The sequence below is a fragment of the Oryzias melastigma genome, linkage group LG21 (genome assembly GCF_002922805.2).
Source record: "Oryzias melastigma strain HK-1 linkage group LG21, ASM292280v2, whole genome shotgun sequence".
In the NCBI taxonomy this organism is placed as follows: domain Eukaryota; kingdom Metazoa; phylum Chordata; class Actinopteri; order Beloniformes; family Adrianichthyidae; genus Oryzias; species Oryzias melastigma.
In genome coordinates, this window is record NC_050532.1 from 19,705,973 (window position 1) to 19,733,365 (window position 27,393).

Genomic DNA, 27,393 nt, shown 5'->3' on the forward strand with positions numbered 1-27,393 from the left:
AAAAAAAAAAAAAAAACATTATATTGTTATTATCAACGTTTACCAATCTACATATGACGTAAAAAAATAATAAACTCAAGAATTTTAAGTTTTTCTTATTTTATTTTATGGATATTACAATTAATATACTATTTATGTATCCTGTTATCAATCTGTTTATTTTTATTATTATTAGAATTGGTATTTATTTATTTATTTATTTATATTTTGCTTTGATACCCTTCTCCTTGGTTTTGGTAAAATAGAATAGAATAGAATAGAATAGAATAGAATAGAATAGAATAGAATAGAATAGAATAGAATAGAATAGAATAGAATAGAACAGAATTGCTTTATTGTTGTCATACAACAAAATTTAGCAGCAACTCCCTTGTGCAGAAGGACTAAAAGAACAACAAAGGTAAATAATATATGTAAATATTAAAAAAGTCACCAGAAAAAGTTACCACTTTTGCTTTATTTAAAAAATATATTTCCATGTCATTGTTTGTTTAAAATCTTTATTAGAAAAATAATTTATTTCATTTTAAAATACCTTAATTGTTTGGATTAGAAATGAATGTTTTCTTTCCTATTTTTCTTTTTTTTTTAGTAATTTATCTCAATAAAATTTTGTTTTGGTGGTAAAAGAAAACCAGCATTGATTTTATTTGTCTTTTTAATCCCATTTCTCATACATAAGTTACAAAATTAATTAATTTTTTTCCTTTTTTTAATTTCTAGACTTTGATAGTACCAGTTGAAGTTTATTTTGCTCAATTATTTGTATTTTCTTTGTTTTTATCGTATAATACCCTTCATTATTTAACCCTTGTGCTCTCCTATTGTCTTTATATCCTCCACCATCAGAGACATGCCACAAGAACATGAAAAACACAGTTTTCATCAAGGTGTTTTTTTTTAAGTTTTCATTTAGTATTCCAGCTTCCTCCTACATTCCAAAAAGAGCAAATTTGGAGGAATTGCCTTAATGTGTGACATTCTGATGACTATTCCTGGCCAAGAGTTGGGATGGGAGCCACCATGAACCAAAGTAAAATGATGTAGAAAATAAATAAATATATGAAGCAAAAGCCCTCCCCAAAACATTCTGAAGGTGAAGAAATGCAGACACAACCAAATAGATAAGAGGGTGTGAAAGTGGTTGGGAAGTGATCTCATTGGAAAAATCCACTAAAGTGAACCTTAAAGTTCATCCTGGCTGCTCCATGGTTGTAACCTGCACCTCGGTGCTGGAGCGTGCTCCAAACACAGGAGGCTGCAGCAGTTCAGCAGAAGGTCAAACGCGTAACTACTCGGAAAAATGCTGGGAAATGCTCAGAAGAGCAGGCATGATGAGCAAGCCGAGATGAGACGAGGAAATGGAAGAGTGGAGATCAGAAAGTAAACGGTTGCAGGTGGGAGTTGAGCAAAGCAGAACCAGACAAGAAATCAGTCAGAACAAACGTTTTTTTTTTCTTTCTTTTTAGGATCTGAAAAATGAAAGCAAACGGAGAACAAAGGGGAAAAACTAAAGGTCAAAGGATACAGACGAGATTTTTGATTTAAGAAAACATTTCTCAGGCAGAGGCTGGTAACATTGCAGGATAAGTGGCTAATTTACTAGATTGTGACATGTTCCAATTATAATTAGCAGATTTCAAAACTCCTTTGAGTTATTGCTGCTTCTCTGCCAACAGTTTTGAAATTTTCAGATTTGTTTTTGAATTTTACATCTGGTGATTCATAGTTCAAGTTTCTTACATCAAAAATGCAATTCCTCTTTTCAAAAAGTAGTACTCTTGAAGCTTATTTTAATTAAAAAAAAAACTTGAATATGGCAAGTACACTAAAGTATAGACCATCTTCAGACTAAATTGGAACATTTTAAGTTTACAATATATATATTGTATAATATATATTGTCTTTTTTTGAGATACTTGTCAAAATATCTATGTTTGGGTTGGAGATCCAAGCAGAAACATGTTTTTTTAGACTATGATTAATTTGTAATCAAAGCCATTATTTAAACAGCTTTTCTCAAAGCATTAAAATGTAACATTTTTAGGATGTGAAGATAATTCATATTTGATAAGAATAAATTAAAGTATTTTTTAATCATTAAAAAAATATTTTGGAAGATAGCATGAAGAATTTGTATAAACTATAGCATCCAATTCAGCAGACAGGAAAAACTAAAACAATGTCATTTAGACAGCAGTACCTTGAAGTCTTTTTCAGTGAGTATAAAACAGATAGTCTGCTCATTTGCTTTTTACTGTAGAGTCAAATACTTATATGGAGTGACATTTATTTGAAAATTTAGTGAAATAAACTACTTTGGATGCTTACTTAGGTTTGAGCAACCAAGAAAGAGCCCAAGAGGAAGAGCAAAGGATCATGGATGTACATGAGGAGTTTGCAGAGGGTTAAATGCACTGCAAAAACAGGCCCCTTAAAAAAAGAAAATATTCTTACACCATTAGCAGATTCTATTTAAATAAGCAAATAATAAATAAATAATAAATCTGCCAATTGGGGGAAAAAAATGGTCAAAAATTCTTTATTTAAGTAAAGAGACACGTTTTCTTAAACAATTTTGCTTTTGAAAAACTTTCTCGATATGATTATTTTTCTTTTAAGACAGAGAATAAGAGAATTTTTACTTTCTTGAGATTTAGTTTTTACAGTGTGGAGGTGATTTGTTTGGGTGACCTCTAAAGGAAATTGTCAAAAACCAAAGAAAAACAATAAAATTGTCAGAATTTTTACACTTTTTGAGGTTTTTTGTGATTTCAGATTTGTCCATTTGATAAAAAAAATATATTTTATATTTTAAATTTTTTTTTTCCTTATATATGATACTATTGTATTTCAGACATATGCTGTAAAGGAAAACTAGGAGACGACTGCAAAAAAAAAAAAAAAAAAAAAAAAAAAAAAAAAATCAAAAGGGAGTGTGAAGAAGTAACAGTCTCATAAATACTCATCTCCATGCCGGAGACTGAACCTACCACCACACCCTGTTCCCCTACTATTTATTATAGTCCTTCTCTCTTTCCAATGAGTACATAGATACCAGTTCACTCACATAATTACACATATAGATAAATATACACATAGAGACAAATACACATCTGACACTTATACTTGTCATGTGAAAACACTCATTTGGTTCCATTTAAATCCTATCCTCCAGCAAGTTCTTCCCCATACAATTCAAATTTAAATTCATTATTTACAACTATTTCCCTGTTAACTTATGTATATGTACATATTTATCAATAATCATATTTTTAAATTATTTTTTTTATAAATTCCTTCATGTTTGTACATTGTCTTAAGTGGTTCTGTTCCACAGCCTTGCTCCACATTTATGCACTCCAATTCTGATTCATCCGCTTGCAAACAAATAGATCCATGAACGTCTTTAAGTAATTTATTATAGTGTGCCATGAAAATGAAATAAATAAATATTTTTTTCTTGTCTGAGCTGCTATCTGGCTCAAACTGTACAGCTGGATCGCTCCGAGTCTTTTTCTTTTAGCTGCGCTAAGCTAATATTAGCATAAGAAAAAGAAAAGCCCATTAGCTTAGCTCTGTAACTTTTATCTTTTTGCATTGATAATTACTTTTATGTTTTTTTCTTTCGAAATGATAATCTTAGCTTGGGCTTGTAAAGCGCTTTTAGCTAGTGAGAAAAGAGTGTAAACAAAGGAATGTTGGGAATTTATCCGAGCCTGACTCCCGCCCACATTTTAGAATTCATATATATATATATATATATATATATATATATATATATATATATATATATATATATATATATATACAATAAAAATATTTTTTATTTTTGCTATAATAAATAATTATAAAAAGACCACTAAGAATACTTTCACAATAGAAACAATTGATACTGTGAATGAGTTTTTTCTTTTGTGTTTCCTAAAAGTATGGAGAGAAATAAGTATCACCCCGATTTGTATGAGCGTAATTCCTGATTTGTACGTAATTCCTGATTGGTGCCTAACTTAGGCTTTGTGCGTGCATAATTCTTGATTTGTAACTCATAAAATACATTATGTGCATGAGCACAAACATTTCAAAATAAAAAAAAAAAATCAAAATAAAATGTACACATGCACAAATTAAAATTCCAACAACTTGAAACTAACACACGCAAATCTTTAAAAATCATGCATGAATCACTTGTTACGCACACACAAAACTTCAGTTAAGCACAAATCTGTAGTCAAACTAATTTCACGTCACTGATTTGTCCGTAAGTGATACGTTTAAATGCTACTAGAATGCTCGGTCATCAAAGTTTTCTTATAATAATTATATATAATTCTCATAATTTTCTTATATTCTTGTAATAATAATAATAATATGTGAAAAAAATCCCGAAAAACTTGACATTTTCCCACTTTCTTAAACAGATATGCCCGATAATTCATATAAAAAAAATCTAAATAAGCGTTTTGAGAACATTTATCTCTTTAATACATCCGATCTCTCTCTCTGCAGCCCCGCCCCTGACAGCGACACGGCGCGTGATTTTTAAAGATTTGCGTGTGTAATCAGTTTCAAGCTGTTGGAATTTTAATTTGTGAATGTGTAAATTGTATTTTTTTTTTATTTTGACATTTTTGTACTCATGTACATAATGTATTTTATGAGTTACAAATCAAGAATTACGCACACACAAATCTAAAGTTACGCACAAATCAAGCATTACGCACACATAAATCGGATATATTAAACCAGAAGTAAGTTAAAAAATCTTTTTCATTGTACTTTTTATAAGTTTTTCTAAAACTTAAAAAAAGTTGCTATGGCAGTGAGTCGCCAGCAGAGACCTAAAATCAAAGATATAAACAAACAAAAAAAGGCGGATTTCAAAATTCCCCTTTGGGCAGTAAAGCTTGGTCTGTTGGTTTACCCTGCAGCCCCAGCCGCCATGAATAAAAGCTTTCTCCTCTCAGATGGAGACTTTTTTTTCTTTCTTCCCTCTAGTTTGACGCGTCGATCAGACGCGCCCACGGCTGAGAGAGCAGACAGAGAGGACAAAATCACGGAGGGACTTCACACGCAGCCCACAAGAGCCAGAGAGGCTGAAGGAGACAGGAAACAAAGCTGCTGTGGCATCGGGATACGAGGAGCAGATCTCAGATTTCCTGCTGGAGTTTTCACCCAAAAAACACCAGAAAGCTGCTCGTGTAGGTAAGAGAATCTGAGCCTCACAGCTGAAAAAAGAAGACATCTGTGCATTCGTTTGTTTCTAGGAAGCTGTATTTCATGTAGAAATAATAATGTCAAAAAATCCTGTTTGTTGCCATTTTTTTAGTGATTTATTTTTCTGTTTTTGAACACATTTAAGCTTTTTTAACATAAATAACAGTTTGATAGGCCATTAAAATAAATTATTATTAGTTTTTTCTTTATTTGCTTATTAGGTCAGGGTAAAATAATAATGAGAAAAGAGCACACAATAACAAAAATGGTGAAGTAAAAAATAAAACTAAGAAAAAATATCCAAAAAAATCCCAATATTTCAATAAACTATAACTGTTTTCTTGTTCTTGTGTGGAATACATTCATGAGACAATCAGAAAAGTAAATAAAATGATGGTAAACACATTTTTTCAAGCTACATATTTCAATAAAATCACTTTTTTAATAGTTTAAGCATAATTCTTCATGAAGTGATGTAAACTTATGTTTCTGCTTACATTTTCTTATTGTGAACAACAAAAATGGTGCTTAAAAGGCAATAACATCTTAAAAATTCCGCAAAGGGAAGTTAGTTTTGGCAAGCTCATCACTTTAATGGTGACTTCTCACATTTTACTTGTTTTTAATGCCTTTAATAAGGTTCTCATTTTTTTTAAAACTTGGTTGAATAATAATATGGCACATTTTGTAAAACTGTGTTTAACCCTTTAACACGTGAGGCGTCTTTAATATAATGCAAGCACCGCTTTTCTCCTTCAGAATCTGCTGGAATAACGTTGATTGTGTTAACAATTAAAAAAATTAAAGGAAATGAAAGAATATGAACACTGGAGCTCTGTTGTTAAAGGGTTAAAATCCTGTTTAAGGAGGAAAAAAGTTTATGATTATTTCTTTTTCTCTTTTGTTTTTTCTAAATGGATGTCGTCACAAAGTGACACACCCAAGTCCAACTTCAAAACAGGAAGCTGGAACATCTGATCAGCAGACAAATTACTGCGTGAGGTGAGAACATCGTGTCAGGACACCAATATTTACGTCATTTGCCATAAAGTTCAATCTTATCACGGGGGATTCTCTTCACAGATCAACAGTCGGCGGAAAGCCCACTTCCCTACAACAATGGCTGCTGAGGATTATGGAAACTACTCCTACGAGTACGATATGGAGTATGGCGACCCCGAGTACCTTAAAGAAAACCACGAGGAAAGAAACACCATCCACATCATCTCTGTGGTCATCTACATCATATGTATAGTGACTGGGCTCGTCGGGAATGGGACGGTCATTTGGGTGACCGCTTTCAAAAGCAAAAGGACGGTTAACAGTGTTTGGCTGCTCAATTTGGCCTTGGCAGACTTTGTTTTTGTGCTTTTCCTGCCCTTTTACGTCGATTACATCCTGAGGGACTTCCACTGGAACTTTGGCGTGGTCATGTGTAAGATGAACTCCTTCGTGTCAGCCATGAACATGTACGCCAGCGTCCTGTTTCTCACCGTCATCAGCATAGACAGATACGTGTCGGTGGTGCACCTGAACTGGTCTCAGAGATGCCGCACGGTGCAGAAAGCCTGGTTCGTGTGCGGCTGCATCTGGATGCTGGCTGCCGTTGTGAGCAGCCCTGCTCTCATTTTTCGTGACACCGTGATCATGTTTGACAAAGTTGTGTGCTTCAATAACTTCCACACACACAACGTACACACAGCAGCTACGATTCACATTTCCATGGTGGTCATTCGGACGACTTTGGGCTTTCTTCTGCCGTTTACGGCTATATGTGTGTCGGGCATTTTTCTGTCTGTTAGAGTCAGTCAGTCTGGAGGTTCTGTTTGCAAGTCCAGCTTCTCCAGAACCATCATGGCTGTCATCGTGGCGTTCTTTTTGTGCTGGACGCCTTTTCATATTTTCAACTTGCTGGAGCTCTCCATCCATTCTTCCAAGGAATTCCATGACATTCTGAGAGCCGGCTTCCCTCTGGTCACCAGCTTGGGTTTTTTCAACAGCTGCCTAAACCCTTTGCTTTACATGCTTCTAGGCAAAAAGGTGCGGCACATCCTGAAGCGCGCCTGTCTGGACATCACCAAGAGCTCCCTCCGAGAGCTCAGCCAGTCCATCTCCGCCACGGAGATTGAGTCCGTGCCCACAGGTCCTCCAGACGGACTCCCAGACGAGCCGGTGGCTTTATCAGAGCTGTGACAGAAGTCACCCATGTGACGCTGTCCTTGGAAAATAGTTTGTGGGAGCTGAGTGTTCCTTTATCAGAGGTAAAGCGTCTCAGCTCGAAGGTCAACATTTCCCTGCTTGATACTTTTTTTTAAAAATTGATAGAAAATAGAACACAATGTGGTCCAGTTATCAGCCTTCACTCAAGCCAGTTTCATTTTTTAACTGTTTTTATTATTTTTTAACTAATAAGCAACAAATTAGTTGATTTGAAATTCTAAATGTCAATGACGACTATTGTGTGAAATTACTGTTGGAGTCCAATATTTATTTTTTGGCTCCTGATCATTGCTAGTGAAAGTTTTAAACCAGAATGTACAGTTGCTGTGTGTAGAATGTATTGAAATAATAAGCAAATTACATTTCTCACAAAATTATTTATGCATTTATCTATTTAAAAAAGGTTTTAAATGTTTAAAGACCCACTCCGATCATCTTTTGATTTATTTTAAAAAACATTTCCAGTGGTCTTTTAATTATTATTATTCAGTTTTTAGCAGAAATAAAAAAAAAATAAAGTTATTTTCTATGAAACAGTTCTGCACTGTGGTTGTACTTCAATAGAAATGTAACACTGAGTTGTTGGTTTGGTCCTGTCCTCATTGCTGAGAGCTCTCTGTTTACATGCTCTCCTGCTAGCTTACAGCCCCTCACATCCCCAACCTAACATAACCGGTGCAACAAAGATAGTGAGCAATTTTGGATTTATCCAGAGGCCAGCTCAGACAAGGAAAACGAAGACATTAATGAATCTATTTCGGTTTTCTCCTGATTCACAAGGATTTGAATTAAGACATTTTGAGCTTAATTTTCTGAACATATGTCGTCCATCATGACAAAAAAGGCTATTTTCATCAGTGTCTTAATTATCATGTTTTTTTTGTAGAATTTACTTTTTGTTATAACAAAATCAGTTTCTTTTAATCTCACTTTTGCTCCTTTTTTTCTTTTGTCTTTACATAAGGCTAGCTTAATTGTTTCATGATGTTTCCAAAATGAAAACAGACTGTAACAGTTTAAATAAGTCAAAATGTGCGATTCCTTTATATATTCCAGAGGATCTTATTACAAATTCAGACATTTCCTGGACTGTCTTTGAAGTTGACCCAGACCCGCAATGGCTGGCTAATTGTTTGCTTAGAGCCCGCCACATGTGGCTGCAAAGAAAATATGAGCAGCCAGAAAGGAATTTATATTTTTTTTTTCTTCAAAGAAGTCAGTCTTTCTGACACATAACTGTTAATTCTGTAAGAAGACGTTTGAATCGTCTCATTGTATTGATTTCCTTCTTTCAACTGAATTAAAAATTCATATGTTGTAAATTGCAGTGGAGAGCAGTTAAAGTCCCAATTTGAGTCACTGTGGCAGAGATGACACAGATGCAGCCTTCCAGCCGGAGACAGGATGCCATTAAATAAACCTTTAATGAATTACAGCAGTCCATCAAACCATGAAAACCACATTTAAACTCAGATCAACACAGGAAGCAACTGGCAGGAAAAACAAACCCAAGAAAAACAATTAGCTGCAAGTTCAAATGCGGAAAATGATAAGTGATGCGATGAAGATAAGCGGGGTGGAATTAAAGGAAACTAGTGGAGGGGGAAAAACAACATGAGATACCAAATTATGCTATGTTAAACAAATAAAGTAATAAAGATTCATAGAAATACAAATAAAAGCCTAAACTTTTATTAAAATTAAAGGCTACTCATTCACAGAAATGATGAGTGCAGCTGCAGTATAATTTGTTGTGATATGTTTACATACCCAAATATATATATATATATATATATATCATGTATAGATACATTATTACAGACTCAACGTCCATTTGCCACAAAGATGCATCAGCTAAAAGAGTTTAAAAAAGTAAAAAGAAAATAAATAAAAATACATACTCGTGATAATACAAATATAAGAGCCAATAAAAACAATGCCATAAAAATCAGATAAATAGAATACTATAGAATATTCGCTTAATCTATTCCTTATAAACTGATATCTAATAATGAAATCCATGAAGTGATATATCTAAATTAATTATTTAAGCTTTAAATGTGGCATAGTTTTAGATTAAAGTTCCTCTTTAGTCATTGTTTATCTCTAGTTATGTGAAAAAACAGCTTTTTAATCCTGAACTGGCGAATTGAATTAGCATGTATTGCATTTTTGGGAAGGACAACAAGATATTGGTGTAAAAAGTTGTGTGTTTTGTTTTTTTTTTGTTGTAAAAAATGGCAAAATAAAGGCAAAAAGGGCAAAAAACACGAAAACAAATTTAAAAAGAAAAAAACACCCAAAAAAACACAAAGACACTTACCTTGTTCTAAAATAAATATACGTTTTACAAGTATTATTATTATAGAAAAAATCTTTAAAAAAAAAACGCTTAAGAAACGTTTCACATTTAAATCCTTTTTCTGTCACAGCAAATATGTCAAATATTTAAACAAACATATTCAAACAAGGTAGGTAAAAATCTACACTGTTGAATTTTAAATTGGAACGTGTCCCTCCAATTCGGATTAAGGTAATCCGTGACGCAGCAGAATAGGAAGACTGCACAATCTGTGTTGCAAGCACTCCGAGAACTCTGGCTAAGGTAAGCAAACCATCTAAATAAACCGTGTGGACAATTTATAACTAGCTTGTATCTATTTAAAGTTAAAGCAACACAAGTTTTTACATTAAATATATATATTTTTACGTGGTTCACAATACTTCTATTGTTGCAGAGTACACAAAAACAGTGATGGAAATATGAGCTAATTCTGCTGCTGTTAGCGCGTGGCTAATTTAGCTAAAGGTTTATAGCATTTGAGCTATTTTGTTGTTTTTTCCCCGCGTGTACGTTTCTTATTGCAGACAGCTGATGCTGTTGCGTTTCCAACATCTTTTCCCAGCATGTTGCGTTTGCCTGTTGCGGGGGGCAGTCTCTTTCCAGCGGCCATCGCCAGAGGGGGTTTGTCTGCGCGTCACAATGCTGGTAGGGGGTCTGTCTTTTTAATAACTGAGCTTTCTTTACTCTGGAGAAGCTGGGAGGGTTTATGTGCTGCTTTGCCCTCCTTACTTTGTTCCACTTGATGGATTAAATACAGGATTACAGATCTGCCAGATTTCACTTTGGGTACCAGGCTGTTGCAGGCTCCTTTGGGTCTTGTGCCACCTTTAGGATTAGTAGGATACCAGTGCAAACTACCAAAATAAAAGCATCATTTCTGTCTGTTTGCCTGCAGCTCGCACTGCAATGACAGCAGCAGCTGCCAATAACTTCCTGGAGGTGTTTGTGGATGGAAAGCCTGTCATGGTGGAGCCAGGAACGACTGTGTTGCAGGTAATGTAGGAATTTCATGCCATGCTCTAAGACGGTACGTTATGTAGACATCTCAGGTTGTTGATATTTGATTAAATTCATCACAGGCATGCGAGAGGGCAGGTATGCAGATTCCTCGCTTCTGCTACCACGAACGCTTGTCGGTGGCTGGAAACTGTCGGATGTGTCTTGTGGAAATTGAAAAAGTTCAAAAGGTATGTGTTTTTTTTTCTTTCTTCCTGTTCAGAATGGCACACATTGTCTTAAAATAAACTGTTTATTTTCTAGCCTGTGGCTGCTTGTGCAATGCCTGTCATGAAAGGCTGGAACATTTTAACCAATTCTGACAAAACTAGGAAGGCCAGGTATGATTATTAAAAAAAAAATAAAAGCAAAATTTTATCTAGCTCGAAATATTTGGCACTTTATTTAAGCTAACTTAACATATTTTCTATCAAAGTAAATGTTTATTTTTCTATATTTACAGAGAGGGTGTCATGGAGTTCCTTCTGGCTAATCACCCTTTAGATTGTCCAATTTGTGACCAAGGGGGTGAATGTGATCTACAGGTAAATCAAAGATGAGCTTTTTAGTTTTTGCTTAGACGGACTCGGTTCTGAGGTTTGTGTTTACGTGAAGGACCAGTCCATGCAGTTTGGCAGCGACAGGAGCCGCTTCACGGAGGGTAAACGAGCTGTGGAAGACAAAAACATCGGCCCTCTCATCAAAACCATCATGACGCGCTGTATTCAGTGCACTCGCTGTGTGCGGTCGGTCCAACGTTGAATCCAAGTAGCTTTAGCGTTTGTGACTTTGATGGCGTAACTTAGTTCTTGCTTTCCGTAGTTTTGCCAGTGAGATTGCAGGAGTGGAGGATCTTGGCACCACTGGGAGGGGCAACGACTTGCAGATTGGCACCTATGTGGAGAAGATGTTCATGTCCGAGTTGTCTGGAAACGTGATCGATATTTGCCCAGTTGGAGCCCTAACATCTAAGCCATACGCTTTCACGGCTCGCCCGTGGGAGACCAGGTCTAAAATTGTTTACAGCACGTTAAAGACCCAGTTCGATCATTATTGTTTTTGGTGTTTTTAACATGTTCTTGTCACATTTCTCTGATAATGGAGGAAATATATCAAAGAAATTAGGCTCGAAATAGCATTTATGAGTATTTTTTATTCAAATTGTTGTCAATCAGAAGCAGACTAAAAGATGTAGTTTGAAAAAGAGCATATTTGTGACGTAGAAAATTTGCCAGCTCTTGCTCCACTCTATTTTATTCATTCATTCATGTGTGACTTTGTTTTTTTGGTTTTTTTTTGTCTGAGCTGGGATCTGGCTCACTGTACGGCTGGATCGCTGTGATATTATTGCTCGCCATTTTTGTAGCACTGAAAATGCAAACTAGTGTGAGGGGCTGTAGGCTAACGGGAAAGTGTGGAAACTAAAAGTGCTTACACACACCGACCACGTTCAGGAAACGTGCTCTACGCGAGTTTATGAACGCGCACTCAGCAGGTGGTATCCACACGGGACAAGTGCGGTCACGCAGGAAGGGAATTCTTCTTCTGTTGTATTTTTACTGTTCGTTAGCGCTCCTCCACCACCTACAATAGAGAGAACCTCTGAGGAAAAAATCAAATCGCTGTAAATCTTGCTCCAGGCTTTTTTGTTTTCATAACTCATTTCCTTTAAAGGGTAACCAAACCCTAAATCAACTTTTTTTGGCTGTTGACCTCTTTAAATTCGGCTTTAAAAGTACTGTTTGTTGGTCATTGCCACATTTTTGATAAATTAAAATAAACTTGTTTAATTCTTGAAAATATTGTCAAAAACTGTCTGTGTGTTGCCCCCTGCAGGTTGAATCGAGATATTACAGTTGAAATTTTTGATTGGTCAAACCATTTAGGTTTCAAAAGTCTGACGTTGTGATCTGAATCTCTAGTAATAGGTGTATTTGAGATCACACAGGTGTTCACAGCGCTGCGCAGATCCCCTGGATTGCAGTGCATGTTGGGTAGTTTTGACGTCACCTGGCAATCATCATGAAACTATCGCAAAAAAGAGGCGGGTGCAAGGTACCTACTTGGGCAGGTGCAACTGGAAAGCTGCGCTGGATGCAAGCCACCTTGATGACTACAGAACAGTGCATTGTGGGAAATGGTGTCCTGGGAGTTCTTGTACTTCAATGTGATGCCGATCAGAAATGACTGGCACTAAATGAAGGAAATCTGCGCATTTTGTGACTCTTTCTGGAAAATAGTGAATCACTGATGTAAAAATGAACAAGATTTCAAATAGTCTGTGGTTATATGTGTTATTATTGACTTTGAAAGTTTATTTTAATTTCAATTGTATTTATTTATCTGGTGCAATGGACATTCTATCAAACAGAAAATCAAAATTCCCTGTTTGGTTACCCTTTAAATGTTTGTCTGGGTGTTATATTAATCCAAGCAGGCACAAACTCCAATAATTAATTTATCCTTCGTGATCATGTTTGGCCCCTCTGTGCTCTAAAGCGGACGCTACACACGCAACACTCCCAAATCCGAGTCCCTCATTGGTCACAGTGCTGCGTTGCTGTGATTATGCGTGAAAACTTGTGTAGCAACGCGCGTTCCAGATACGAAAGCCAGGAATTCTGGAATTCTGCATTGACTTTTCATTGAAAGTGGCTGTTTGGATGTGCGCTGACGCGGGTGGTGTGTAAGCCCCTTTAGGGCTCTCAGTTATGGGTGACAGAAGACTTCACAACACAGAGGTGGATTTTTAATTAACTACTTCCGCTCTGCAGAAACTATGTCATAAAAAGCGTCACAGATTTTGGCTAAAAACATCATAATCATCATTAAAAAAAAAACACCCCTCTCTGAACGCTCTTACAACAGATCAAAGTGGATCTTTAATACATCAAAAATGTCCATTAGCATTGTTTTCTTTTATCTTCAGGAAGACTGAATCCATTGACGTTCTGGATGCCGTGGGCAGCAATATCGTCCTGAGCACGCGGGGCGGCGAAGTCATGAGAGTTCTGCCTCGCCTTAACGAGGACATCAACGAGGAGTGGATCTCGGACAAAACCAGGTTCGATCTTTGTCGCGTCACAGACAGATTTATGTCTCCCTCATATTTCAACTTCCTGCGGCAGGTTTGCCTACGATGGACTGAAGCGACAGAGGTTGACCCAGCCGTTGGTGAAGGACGACTCAGGCCAGTTAGTGCCCACGTCCTGGGAGGATGCGCTCGCCCAAGTGGCTGGAGCAGTTAAGACATTTTCAACATAAAAAGAAATGTGAGAAAATGAAAGAAACATTTTTGAGTGACGTGTTTTGACAGTTGCAGGGAGCTAAAGGAGGGGACATCGCTGCAGTCGTTGGAGGCTTGGTGGAGGCAGAGGCTCTCGTTTGTCTGAAAGACTTGCTCAATTGTTTGAATAGTGACAGTCTGTGCACTGAGGAGGTGTTCCCCACGGCAGGAGCTGGGTAAGGCAGACTAAGAAAATCAAAAAGGCTCAGGGTTTAGTAGTACTGACGAAAGATTCCTTCTGGCTCGTTTAGGTCTGACTTGCGTTCAAACTATCTTCTAAACACTGGCATTGCTGGGATCGAGGAAGCCGACCTCCTGCTGCTGGTGGGGACTAACCCGCGCTTTGAGGCTCCTCTTTTCAACGCACGGATCAGAAAAAGGTGAAAACATTTTCTTAAATGTGACTGAAATAACTAAAATGATGCTTTCATGTAAACTGTTGCAGCTGGCTGCACAACGACTTACACGTGGCTCTGTTGGGAAAGCCAGTGGACCTCAGTTACACGTATGATCATCTAGGAGAGTCTCCAAAAGTCCTACAAGAAATTGCTTCAGGAATTCACCCGTTCTCCCAGGTGACTCGATTCAGTCTGAGTTAGTATTTTTAATCATTTATTTCTCTAAAAATGTTGATTCTGCTATTGCAGGCTGTGACAAAAACAAAGCACCCTGTGGTTGTAGTTGGCAGCAGCTGCCTGCAGAGGGAGGACGGGGCTGCAGTAATGGCTGCCGTGTCGAGCATTGCTCGGAAGGCTCACGTCAGCGGGGAGGTAGAGGAAACATGGAAGATTGTCAACGTGCTTCACAGGTGATTCGATTCTAAAGACATCAGTACCAGCATGAAGTTCTAAAGGGATTTTCAGAGTAACACGTGTGCTGTGTGATGAGGGTGGCCAGTCAGGTGGCAGCACTTGATCTTGGGTACAAGCCAGGAGTGAAGACGATAAGGGAGAACCCACCCAAAGTTTTGTTCCTGCTCGGGGCTGATTCTGGATCCGTTACCCGACAGGATCTCCCAGAAGACAGCTTGGTTATATATCAAGGTCAACCTTTTGTTTTTGTTTTTATCGGATCGGTCTGTTGTCTCTAAGAGGTGCTGATACCAACAAGTCTGGTTCTGAATACCTTTGTTGTAAACTTGGAAGTTTATTTTATAAAGTATACTTGATTAAAAATATAGCAAGTCTGCATGTATGTGCAGTGTAGAAAGTATACTAACTGAATATTTCTTCAGAATAAATTAGAACATTTTAAGAGTGCATTGAGACTGGAAAAGTCAGTTGGTTCACTTAATTTGGTCCTGATTGAGTCCTGAATCATGCTCTGTCTGCATTCAGACTGGTGTCTAACCAGACATTTCTGTTATGAACTATAGCCTGTACACAAAACCATGTGACTAAAAATCTCTTCTGTCATTGGCCAGGAATTACAAGGGCAAAGCAACAAGAGATGGAAAAATGGACGCTAATTCATTTATTCAAACGTATATTTTGATGACCAATTCTGAGCGTCTGAATCTGTTACAACACTTTTTAGTGCTACTTTGATACAGCGGAGGTATGCTGCAAGACGGTTACCGTAAGAAGGTACACTGATAAGGGATTATGACGTATAGATTGTCAGGAAAACGGTGTGAGAAGCAATGTGTGTCATGTTAAAAGTTGTTTTCGTGAGCCTGCGTTCAACCAACCACATTTTAATGCTTGGGTGTATTCAGGTTGTATGCAGACTGGACCCATTTGGTTCACTTAAAGTGATCCAGATCATTTCCCCCGATAATCGAGGACACATTTTCTAAAAAAAACCCAAGTAGACCCTGGTCTGACACCAGGAACCACTCTGTCTGAATAGGTTACATGCTCAAAAAGGAACAACTGAAACCAAAACGGCCACCGTAGCCGTCATTACTGGATGTTAACTAGGGGTGTAACGGACCACGGATGATCCGTGATCCGTACGGATCAGAAGCCACGGTTCGGGACACGGTTCGGACACGTGTGTACCGCGGACCACTCCGACCCCCACCCCCAGCGAGCGCACACACCTTGGGCTCTCATAATTTTAATCATTGTCCGTTCACATCAATGAAATTCTGTCAAATTCCTGTAAATCCTCTTTGTTTTGACCAGCGCTGAAGTAACAGCTTCACGGTTATTTCTTAAAGTCTGTTCCTGAATCTCCCGCTGCGTGTGGGCGGAGCTTTCAGCGTTTTTCCTGCATAGAGAATTTGGTGTCGGCCGCCACCAGCTCCTGGAAAAGGGGGGATGTGGCTGATTCTAGGAGCCCAGACTGAGAGAGAGTCCACGGAGACCCGAATGATGACAAAATGATACAACAGAAACAATTATTTCAGTAAACCAATAACCAATATATATTCGCAAATATTTAGATTTTAATGTCAAGGTAACAATACTTAAATATTTTTGCTTTGGAAACATCGTCTGCGGACCCCCCTCCTCTAAATTGAAAATGGTTCGGTCCGACTGGACTTTACTTCCACAGCTGCGCTGTTTATGACCGACAGACCCACAGAGTTTGAGGGAGAGAAGACACGCTTTAAAATCAGGAGTTTAAACACCTGATTTAGAGGAGAACCTCCATGAAAAAAGAAAAAAGGAGACAGTCTGTCTATTGCCGAGCGGAAAGAGGAAAGGAGAGAGTGCGCATGCTCGTAAACGGACAGAGGGGTGGGGGTGGGGGGCATCCAGTTAGTTGTAAGAGTTGGAAGTGATGAATTTGAGGGTTTTGTTAAAACATTTGCCTGAGGCTTTTGTATGGAGCTTCAAACTAGAATAATTAGTTGTTTTATTGTGTATCAATATACGGTTTGTTAGTGGCTCAATTAGTTACATTACATTAGTTAACTAATGGCTCAATTAGTTACATTGAGCCATTTATGTTTTATAATGAGGTGATCTAATAATAGTAAAATATGTAAATTGAAAGAATGTTCAATAACGTTTATGAAATAACCACAATAATAGTAAAATAAACTTGTTAAGGTATACAAATCTGAAGTCCCCACGAGACACCACCATCTTATTTTAAGCCAGGAAAAACCCTGCAGCTTCCGTCACAAACTTTACTCAACTTGACGCGGATGGATAGATATCAGGTTTATTTAATGTTAAGACCTGAATAAAAGCATCGGTACACGTTTACATTTCTGGATTCAAAGAATCTCCGAGTTTGGAGAAGCAGCTGTCTATTTTAAAGCATTATTTTCTCTCAGTTTTTGTAGATTTGGTCACAAGACATGCAAATGTAGTCAGAAACTACATGTTTTAGTATTTTGTTTGTGTTCAAACTCTAAAGATATTCTGTTTTAATAAATGGGTGTCAATGAGCAAACGTTTTAATGTTGCATATATAAATATTGTGTGTGGGAAGTACTTTATATTGATACTGAATATATAATTTGAAGCATTTCCAAAAATTAGCTTTCATATCGTTGTTGTCGTATTTTTTTTAACATTCAACTGATCCGAAAAATGATCCGAACCGTGACCCTAAAACCGTGACACGATCCGAACCGTGAGTTTTGTGATCCGTTACACCCCTAATGTTAACACAGTGGCAGTGCAACAATGAGTCACAGCAACTCATTGAATTTGATTGGATGAATCCAGGCTCACTAAAATAACTTTTAACGTGATACACATTGATGTTCAAAGTTGGTCATCAAAATATAAAGTTTGAATAATTTAACTATTCCGTCAAGGAGTGCAAAAGAACTTCCACTAATCCTGCTCTTATTGCTTTGCCCCGCCCTCATAATTCATGTCCAATCACTAAAGAGAACTTCAGTCCTATTTTGTCTACAAGCTTTGGTCTGGAACAGGAAAGTCAGTCTGAATACAGACCAAACACAAGGGTAAGGACTCAGTGTGGACTTTTCCAGTCTAAAAACCCCCTCAGACTGTAAATTTGTTCCAGATTATCAAGGTAAATAAATGCCAGTTAACTTAAACAAATCAAATGTTTCCAGTCTGAATACATCCAAAGTTTAAAATCTATGGATATACTGTATATGGAGCTATTTTGTAATTATGTAATTTGTAATAATTAACGTAATTATTTTCTCCTTCAAATGTTCAATTTTTTTTTACATTCCAAAACTCAAAATTTCAATGTCAAAACTTTCTTTTTCAAATCATTTTTTTTTTCAACTCTTTTTTTTTTTCATTTTTTAATCTGAAAATTTCAGTTTCAAAACTTTTGGCGGCGTTGGGGCGGGGCTAACACAAAGGACGAATCAAAATCGATGAGGGTGGTAACTTCAGTCCCGTTACCTTCACTGACTCCTAAAACTGTGATAAATACTGTCAGAAAATGGCTGTTTAGTCTGTACTATCATAGTCTGAAGTTGTCCCAGTATGGGTGTAAAAAGCAGTTTTATCACGTACAAACCGGGCGTCAAAAACACTGTTATGGCCCGTTCAAGTTTTGGACATTTTACTTTTTTTTTTGCCAAACACTAATATTTTTTTCAAAATGTTTTATTTGGGTTTCAAATATTTATGCCCCCAAAATAGCTCCATATAAATAGTCCTCCTGATTACCAGCAATGTAAATGTGTCCCCTGAATATCTCCAAACCGCTGCATACTTCTGAAGGAACTCCTTTTGGTGTCTACTGAGAATGTTTGGGCCTTTTCAGTGATGCAAAATGTGAAGGGAATTGTAGTTTTTGGTTAAATGAAAAAAAAAATTGATTGAATAATATTTATTTTCTTTGGTTGTCGGGAGTTTAAAAAAAGCAAACTTCAAGTGTACTGCCTTGTTTTTGTATAGACTGCAGTACTTTTGTATACTTGCAGTACACTTAAATAGGCTACTTTTTGCTGAGGGCGTACAGAGTGGTTTCTCAAAACCCAAGAAAATTCCCTCAGATGTCTCAGCAGAGAGGCTCAATAAACAGTTTCAAAGATGTGAAAAATGGGTGAAGCTTTTTCTGCATGACTCAGCTGAGTCTGAAATGAGATCAGAGTTTGGTGGAGCAACGGTTGAAGTCAATCTTTCCACTTCTGCAGCATTATCCTTAGCATCAGCATTCAATACTTTTATTACAACTACCCAGGTCACCATGGCGATGTGGGGGCCCCAATGGCGGACATAATTCTTCCCGGCGCTGCTTATACTGAAAAACGCGGTACCTACGTGAACACAGAGGGCCGGGCCCAGCAGACCCGAGTGGCTGTGACTCCTCCAGGCATGGCCAGGGAGGACTGGAGGATCATCAGGGCCATTTCTGAGGTTTCAATAGAAAACAGTGCCGTTGGGTTATGTTCAACCAAATAGAAGGCTTTCATTTTTTTGTACATTTTAAATGAAGCTTGCAGGAGTGAAGCTACCATATGAAACTCTGGATGAGGTGCGCAACCGACTTGCAGAAGTTTCCCCAAATTTGGTTCGGTATGATGAAGTTGAGGAGGCCAACTATTCTAAACAGGTGGCTGAGCTGTTTCAGGTCAGCATTTATCTACCTACACTTCATCTGTTGTTCAGCAGGCAGAGAAATTGATGCGTAATGCAATGCTAATGTCTGCATGCCCCATCTGTTTCAGACAGTGAACCAGGCTCTCCTAACTGAACCTTTAGTCCCCCCACAGCTTACCGTGAGAGACTTCTACATGACGGGTGGGTTGATCAATGAACCAAACTGATAATTAGATGATTTTATTTTGTATTGATACTCCTAAGTTATCATTTTTTTACATCCAGTTTTGATATTTTTTTTTGAAGACAAAGTCTGATGAAAATGATGGTTTTTACATGTTTTTGTACCATCTTTCTGAAGAATGGAGGATATGTATAAAGAAAATTCGGCTTAACATTTCCTTATATATATATATATATATTTAGTTCAAATTGTTGTGAATCAGTAGTGGACAAAAAATTTTGTTTGAAAAGAACCAGTTCATCCGCTTGTATTTTCAAAGTTTTTTCCACTTTAAAAATATATCAAAACATGATCAGAGTGGGTCTTTAAATAGTCTTTGATGTAATATCTTAAAGAATAAGTGTCAAATTAAGCAAATGGAATAATTAAAGAACTGAAAAGTAGCATATTATCTAGTTATGATCCAAATTAATTGTTTAAAAATCTATTAACCTATATAAAAAATGAATTTAGAATGTCCTACCATCATATTAATTTCTAATAAATGAATGATTTAACCAGTCATGTAATGAAACTACTATGTGAGCTTTTTAAAATTAATAAAGTAAATAAGTGTTGGGTCTGGAGTATTATGCAAATCACTAACCAGCTGTGTATGTGCCTGTAGATATTTAATTTAATGGAAAATCTTCTGAATCTCTGAAAATGTTCAGATTTATATTACATGTGTTAACATTTGGGAATTTGATAGATTTGTTATCCTCTTAACAAAATCTAAAAAAAGAAAAAATAGGAAAAACAAGTACTATGAACAGATTACAGATCTGTAATACATTTTTATATATTTACTAGTTTTGTGGGGAAAAAAAGATTTTCAGGACATATAATAATTTATATGAAGGTGAAGTAACCCAACTCACCACAAGGAGGGATATTACCAGCAGTTCACAATGAATATGAACTGTTAAATCATCAATGCTTTTGTTCATATATATAGATTTATTTATCATTTCTGCTTCTTTTTAATCCTTGCTGCACTTGTATCCACAGATCCTGTAAGCAGAGCCTCCCAGACCATGGCAAAATGTGTAAAAGCTGTAACAGAAGGAGCACAGGCTGTGGATGAGCCGACCATATGCTAAAGATAAATGGACTGCTAAAGTTTAAAAAAAAAAAAAGATGCGCACAAATTATATTTGCACTTATGTTAAGTATTTACTTTGATTATTCATATATTTTATTAAGTGAATACAAAAAATGTCACATTAGATTTGCAAAATAAACATTTAAATTTTAAAGTTAAACATTTCTAACTTATTAAAAAGTTACAATGTATTGTCTTATTGTTAAAGTTCATATATTATATTTGTTAAATATGTGCATTTTATTTAAATAGATTGAGAGCAAAGTTTATTTTTAAAGAATTGTATTTTGCAGATATGAGATTTTTTTCTTTCTTTTCAAAATAAAACTTTTTGGGTCAAAGGATTTAGTGACTAAACTTTTTCAAACAGGATGTGCATTTTTATGCATTTGTTTTTTTGTTTGACTCGGGCTGCACTGTCAGTGAACTGCACGCTGCAGTGTGGCAGCCAGGCTGATAACGCATTCATGTGGATGACAGTCGTGGTCCAGGTGGATTTTTACACTCTTTAACACCTTAACATCAATCTGTCTCAAATTGTCAGTTTCCATCGTGAACATCTGACACTGCTCAGTCCTCCACACAAACTCTAATATGCGTCCAGACGAGTATTGACAGGATCCCGGCACACTAAGATTTTTAACAAAGTTGAGTTTCCAATATGGTAGGAGAGGTTGTTGTTGTTGAGCGGATTGTTGTCATGTCCCCGCAGTGCCTGTAGTGGTGCTGTGATGAGTCTGCCCTGGACCCAACAAAAATCCTCAGCAGCCTACCTACTGCTTGTAATTCGCGGTGGATAGTTCTATTTTTACATTCATCGTTATTTCAAGAGAAATCCAACTCGATGAAGACCATCGCTAACAACCTATCTGGACGATCGATGCGCAAATAGCCTAGCTGATTCTATTAGACATTTCAGCGGTCTGTCTGGAGCGAATACCTTTGGCAGCCTATACCAATTCAAGGTAAGCGAAGTAGTTCACAGCCGCGACCTCGATTTCTGAGCGGAGCGCTCTCCACGACCGTCGGTGGGCAGGCGTGTTTACTATACGCCGCCGCTCATGCTAAGTTTATAGGCCTCTATGCATTATTTATCTTACAGCTATATATACTTGTACAGTCCCATAAGTACCAGTAATAGTTACTCGTTAGTGACACTTCTGTCGTTTATAGCCTGATAATGTCAAACTGTACCCACGGTAATCGGACTTCATATCGATTAGTGCGAAGGCCTTGGGAAAACAGGCCTCAAGCCTCGTATGTATACCCTTTGTTTGCAAGTATTTGATCATAATATTACAAAAGTAGCATCGAACAAAATCTCCCTTTTATTTTTACGTATTTTATGAACATATTTGCATTTACCGATGTAAAACTAGACTGGAACTACACCTTTTATAGTGTTACCATTTGCCGATATTTCCGTTTCCTGGTTAGCTACCGCCTACCAATTTGTGTTTTTAGCTTTGCTAGCTAATTAGCAAATTTGACTTTTCGTTTTTTTACCCACGTGATCATTCGTTTAACTCACCAAACTTATTGCAAACATACTATTTAGATTAGTACAATTACGCATGTTGGACGTATATTTCACTAGTTTATTATGGTAAGAACTTTTTCAGCTGTCTTTTGGTATTGGAGCTAAGCTAGCTGGCTAGCTTCCCGGAAACCAGTTGGAGTCATCGGGTGACCCACGCTAGTTTGCTTCACGACCAGTTCCCTCCTAAAGTTAAATAAATAACCAATACTAATTTAAACTCCACACTCCTAATTTGTCAGTTTGTGTCCAGCGTTTACTAAATTTTTACCTCTGAAACTTTAAAACCTCAAAGTGAAACGGAACTGCTTACAATTCACCGCGTTTTAGTGCGGCTGATATTTATCTTTGGCTTCCTCAGTGAAGTTTGAAAGAGCAATAACGTAATAAGTCATATAGTGTGACTTTTTGGTCATGCTGTGTTCAGCTGGTTTATAATTACACTCACAAGTTTTCTGAGCTTATCGGAACGAACAGTACAACGTTTTCTTTCATAGTTAGTGGAAAAAAATATGAACATATGTTGCTGCTACACACTTTCTGGATGAAATATGAAGCCAATTTTTGCTTAATTTTCAAAGTAAAAGTTGGTTTAATGCATTAGCAATCAACAATGGGTTTTTCAGTTGCAAAATAAGTATTTTTTATTGTGGTTTCAGTTCACATTCAAAACATGTTTGCTGGGGAATAAATACAAATGCATGCTTACAGAAAATAAGTGTTTTTCAGCTTTGCATGATCAGTCACAATTACTTTGACTGAATGAAGTTTAAAAGTTATTTTTATTTAATCTCTATCCCATCAGCTGATGTCAAGGACAAGAGTAACGTGATGTATGAAGGCAAACACATACACTTCTCAGAGGTGGACAATAAGCCGTTGTGCTCATATAGTCCGAAGCTGTGCAAACAGCGCAGACTAAATGGGTACGCGTTCTGCATCCGGCATGTTCTGGAGGACAAGACGGCTCCCTTCAAGCAGTGTGAATATGTGGCAAAGTACAACAGCCAGCGGTGTACCAACCCCATCCCAAAGTCTGAGGATCGCAGGTGTGTGTCTTAAATCGACACTAAATCGAACTTATAAAAACTTTGGATTTTCATCTTATGGTGTATCCATTTTTTTTTTTTTTTAGGTACTGCAATAGCCATCTGCAGGTTCTCGGCTTTATACCGAAGAAGGAGCGGAAAAAGAAGCACGATGCTTTGGAGGAGATGCGCCCTCGAGCTCACTTGGAGTCAGTAGCTCTCAACATAACTGTTCCCTCTTTAGTTCTGAAAGCTCCCAATGGCATTGAGGACCTTCCACCATCTCCCCCCTGTGCACGTCTGTTACCCCTCCCCGACGGGGAGCTACTGGACCCTTTTGCCTTTTACGAGGACGATACAGATGGCGACGAGGTGGGCACTCCTCGAAAGAACAGTGCTCTGAAGAAAAAACTACAGAGTCGGCTGGTGCTCAATCAGAAACTCTGTCATGACAACGTTTTCCAGCCACCTCCTGAGCACTTTACCCCCTCTCCCATCCCGCGGGTGCGGCCCTCATCCCCGCTCAACACTCATCTCCAGAGGCAGCAACCAGGTCTTCTCCAGCAGTGTCAGCACTCCAGCGCAACTTCCTTCACCTTCCCAGGGCAGCAGCAGGGTCTATTATGCAATCCACCACCACCTCAGACGGTCAACTTTCTGCCTCCAGGGGTGCCTGCCAACGCGGCGCCCAGTCCGGGGCAACACGCCGGACCATCGCTCGGCAGGAAAACGCTTTTCACTGCGACTCAGTTGCCCAACTGCAAGGACGACGGCAGCAACAATCAGCAGCATGTGGTCGTCATGCGTCCAAAGGCCTTCACACCTTCAGTCAGCTGCCTGGCCAGGCTGCAACACCTGGTGCAGATCTGTGCCAAGAGACATAGAGAGCATGGAGACCTCTTTCCTCATTTTGGTGAGCTTTAAGACATTTTTTTTCTATTTGTATTTTAAAAATGAGACTCTAACAAGCTGTCTTCCAGGGTTGGACTGGTCAGAGGACAGTGGAGATGATGACATTGAAGAGGCAGAGGGATTCGCTCCTTCTCAGGTGTTCAGGCCGCCAAACGGGTTTGTATCAAAACGCATAAGTGGGTGTGACACGAAATCCAGATTTCTCATCATGACGACCGCCGTGTGCTGCCTTCCGCAGGCTGGACGAAGACGGCGGATGCTCGCGGAGAACGCGACTCCTTCGGCTCTGCTCATACCTCCAGGAGAAATACAAGCACATGTGTCGGCAGGAGAGGGCGCGCATTCGACAGAAGAGATATCGCTACGTGTTTCGTAAAGCCTTGCTGCACGCCGCCAGCAGCAACCCCGACTGTGCGGGGCAGCTGATGCAGGAGTTGAACGGTGGATCACACACCGCCACGTGGTAAGCCAACATCTGTCACACTCACCTGAGAGTAAGAATGGATTATATTTTTAAAAAAAAAAATAAAAAACAGTCACATTTTTTCCAAATACAATTAAGTATAATGAAGCAGCACCATATGGTGAAGGAATGTGCCTAAGATGCTTTATTTAAATTTATTTTTGATATGTTTTTAAACTATTCCCAGCAGGATTTTTAATTAGGATTATTTATTTTTGGCAAAAATCCAAAATAGTTTTCTAGGACTTAATTCTGCAGGAGTTCATTATCTCTGAGTTGTGGGCGGGAGTGTTGGTGTGTAGCAAGCCCGCCCCCCTTTGCCTTCTTGTTGCTGAGAGCTCTCTGTTTACGAGCTCTTATGCTGGAGCTTGTGGCCCACCCAGTGTATTTTCTACGTCACAATTAGTAGAGCTGTGGATCATTACTTAGGTGGTGATTCGATTCCTGAATTGGACCACGATTCTTACTTTGTAATTTAATGTTTGAAAAGTTGCTGTCTTTTTACTGGATTTATTAAATCAAAATGACGTAATAAATCATAATCATTTTTACTTTTATTTAGAACAGGAGATCAGAATCAACAAAATTGATAAAAATACAAAGATTTAGACAGAAATAGATGGTGTTTGTCACTTTAAACAAGTTGGGGTTTTTTTTTGTCAACCTTCTGGTTAAATTCATCAGTAAACAAAACTTAAACATCTCTGTTGTTTTGTATCAATTAACAACAAATCCTAAAAATGTTCTCCACAGTTTTCCCATCCTCAAAGTTCTACAGCTTTTTAAAGCCTTGCATTCAGTGCAAAGCCGTTATGAAAAGTCGCATTTCTCCACTGGAGAATTGGAATTACAATGATTGTGTAAACAAAGAGTTTCCGGAATCAAATTAATGTAATCACTGGCGCAAATTTGTTTTTTTTAGAACTTGTTTCAGTAAATGAAGCTTCAGTCTTTTTTTTAACCGCAAGAAAAAACTCGCTAGTTTTTCTTTTTCTTTCTTTTTAATTTTATTTTTGAACAAGAACAACAAAAAACAAATAAAAAGTAACAATGTAAATTATCCCACAAACAGTCTCGGATGTAACAAAAGTTGTTCAGAGTTGAAAAAGGGCTTTGGATTTGAATTATTCTGCATTTCAAAGCAAAAAATATCCAGATTTTTGTATTTTTACCTCACTCTACTATATTTATAAGGATTTCAAATTACCCATCTCTATTCTTAATGTATGCTTTCCAGTTGCCGTCATTTACAGACATGGATCAGCAACAAATAACAAAAATAATTAAACATAATACACAGTAATTGGGCTGTTTTTGTGGTGTGGTAATTTGAAGCTTTAGTCATCAAAATCCTCTGTGAATTTTAGTGGGTTTCCACATACGAACCATCGATCTTGAATATTTGTACTCAAATTTTTGGGAGCTGATTGTGAGTATCCGAGTACTCTGATATTCGTTACAGCCCTAACTATTAAGCCTTTTATTTTTTTTCTCTTGATTCACAAAGATTTGAATAAAGAAATACTCAGAAAATAAATGTGGAGTTTAATTTTCTTAATAAATGTCCTCCATCATTAGAAAAACCACATATCCAAAATAAAACAGCAAAGTCCATGTTTTTTATGGTACAGGTACACTTCAGTACCAACTCGACCCAGAGTTTCAGTATCCACCCCTACCTGGAGATTTCTTTGGCTTGCTTTGAATGTTAAAGTTCTGGATCTTCTTCATGGTTTCAGTTTGTCTCCAACGAGGCGGCAGAGCTCAGATCCAGGGACTTGCACCGGCAACACCAAAGGTCACACCTGCAGCAACAGAGCTCTGCCCTTCACCCAACACTGCTTTCAGCGTATCTTTTCTCAGATGAAGCTTTATTATATTTAGCATTTTTCCAGTTTGAATCCAACCTGTTGAATTATTTCCTTCATCAGTCTGTGTAGATATTCTGTTGAATCGTTCCCAGCAGCTCTTTGCGAGTTGCACGGCCAAGTTTGCGGATGGTCAGCAGTGCTCCATCCCCGTGTTTGACATCACGCACCAGACCCCCCTCTGTGAAGAGCATGCCAAAAAGATGGTGAGTTCAGGCTCCGTTTTTATGTCTTTAAGCTGCTGCTTTGATTGACAGATTGCACAACTACAGTTGCTTTTAAAATGTGTTATAGCCTTTATTTTTGATAATTTAGTTCTTAACCCTAAAGGATGAAAACAGTTTTGTCCAATACAAAAAAATCTGCCTTTTTTGTAATTTTTGGAGATAAAAAAAGGAAAAAATAAATCAAAACATTGTTTTTTATAGCTACATATTTTTTTAAATGTAGATTTTGTTTAGTGACAGTTTTATTTGTAGCTTCAAAAGTTTTAAATTCCTTTCCATTCCTGCCTGTAGGACAACTTCCTCCGAGGTGACGGAAACCGGCGAGTGCAACACCAGCAGCAACAGCGAAAGCCACGGAAAAAGACCAAACCGCCGGCACTCACCAAAAAACACAAAAAGAAGCGGAGGAGAGGGCCCCGGAGGCCCCAGAAACCCATCCCCCCGGCGCTGCCCCAGAACCTCGGAATGCCCCTGTCGAGCCTGGCGATGCCCTCGCACACCAGCGTCAGGTCTGAGTCACTGTTAAGCT

At 37.8% G+C, this 27,393-nt stretch overlaps 3 protein-coding genes across 5 annotated transcripts in view; all 3 read left to right on the forward strand.

The window, feature by feature from the left end:
* The first annotated feature begins 4,834 nt into the window (after positions 1–4,834).
* Positions 4,835–8,764, forward strand: gpr1 (G protein-coupled receptor 1). Its single transcript, XM_024286121.2, has 3 exons — positions 4,835–5,205; positions 6,150–6,219; positions 6,301–8,764. Exon 3 carries the CDS (start codon positions 6,337–6,339, stop codon positions 7,408–7,410), a length of 1,074 nt encoding a protein of 357 aa, XP_024141889.1. The 5' UTR covers positions 4,835–5,205; positions 6,150–6,219; positions 6,301–6,336; the 3' UTR covers positions 7,411–8,764.
* A 1,058-nt stretch (positions 8,765–9,822) lies between these two features.
* Positions 9,823–20,863, forward strand: LOC112154886 (NADH-ubiquinone oxidoreductase 75 kDa subunit, mitochondrial). Of its 2 annotated transcripts, XM_024286119.2 has the most exons (19): positions 9,823–10,042; positions 10,344–10,426; positions 10,677–10,774; positions 10,861–10,968; positions 11,042–11,118; positions 11,241–11,322; positions 11,393–11,523; positions 11,600–11,785; positions 13,707–13,841; positions 13,906–14,020; positions 14,094–14,239; positions 14,315–14,443; positions 14,509–14,638; positions 14,711–14,871; positions 14,952–15,106; positions 19,143–19,318; positions 19,398–19,532; positions 19,630–19,702; positions 20,736–20,863. In XM_024286119.2, exons 2-19 carry the CDS (start codon positions 10,345–10,347, stop codon positions 20,825–20,827), a joined length of 2,211 nt encoding a protein of 736 aa, XP_024141887.1. In that variant the 5' UTR covers positions 9,823–10,042; position 10,344; the 3' UTR covers positions 20,828–20,863. The 2 variants fall into 2 exon arrangements, with proteins under 2 accessions (XP_024141887.1, XP_024141888.1); XM_024286120.2 differs by lacking the exons at positions 11,393–11,523; positions 11,600–11,785 and having other exon boundaries at positions 13,711–13,841.
* A 153-nt stretch (positions 20,864–21,016) lies between these two features.
* LOC112154885 (INO80 complex subunit D) overlaps positions 21,017–27,393 on the forward strand; it is a 10,050-nt gene continuing 3,673 nt past the window's right edge. Inside the window, exons 1-8 of one of the 2 annotated variants that reach the window (XM_024286118.2) lie at positions 21,017–21,794; positions 23,172–23,415; positions 23,502–24,307; positions 24,375–24,462; positions 24,545–24,769; positions 26,509–26,618; positions 26,710–26,843; positions 27,156–27,373. In XM_024286118.2, coding sequence (XP_024141886.1) covers positions 23,198–23,415; positions 23,502–24,307; positions 24,375–24,462; positions 24,545–24,769; positions 26,509–26,618; positions 26,710–26,843; positions 27,156–27,373 — 1,799 coding nt within the window. In that variant the 5' untranslated portion in view covers positions 21,017–21,794; positions 23,172–23,197. Of the gene's footprint in view, positions 21,795–23,171; positions 23,416–23,501; positions 24,308–24,374; positions 24,463–24,544; positions 24,770–26,508; positions 26,619–26,709; positions 26,844–27,155; positions 27,374–27,393 lie in introns of those variants that run through there. The other variant, XM_036217542.1, reaches the window with a different exon arrangement.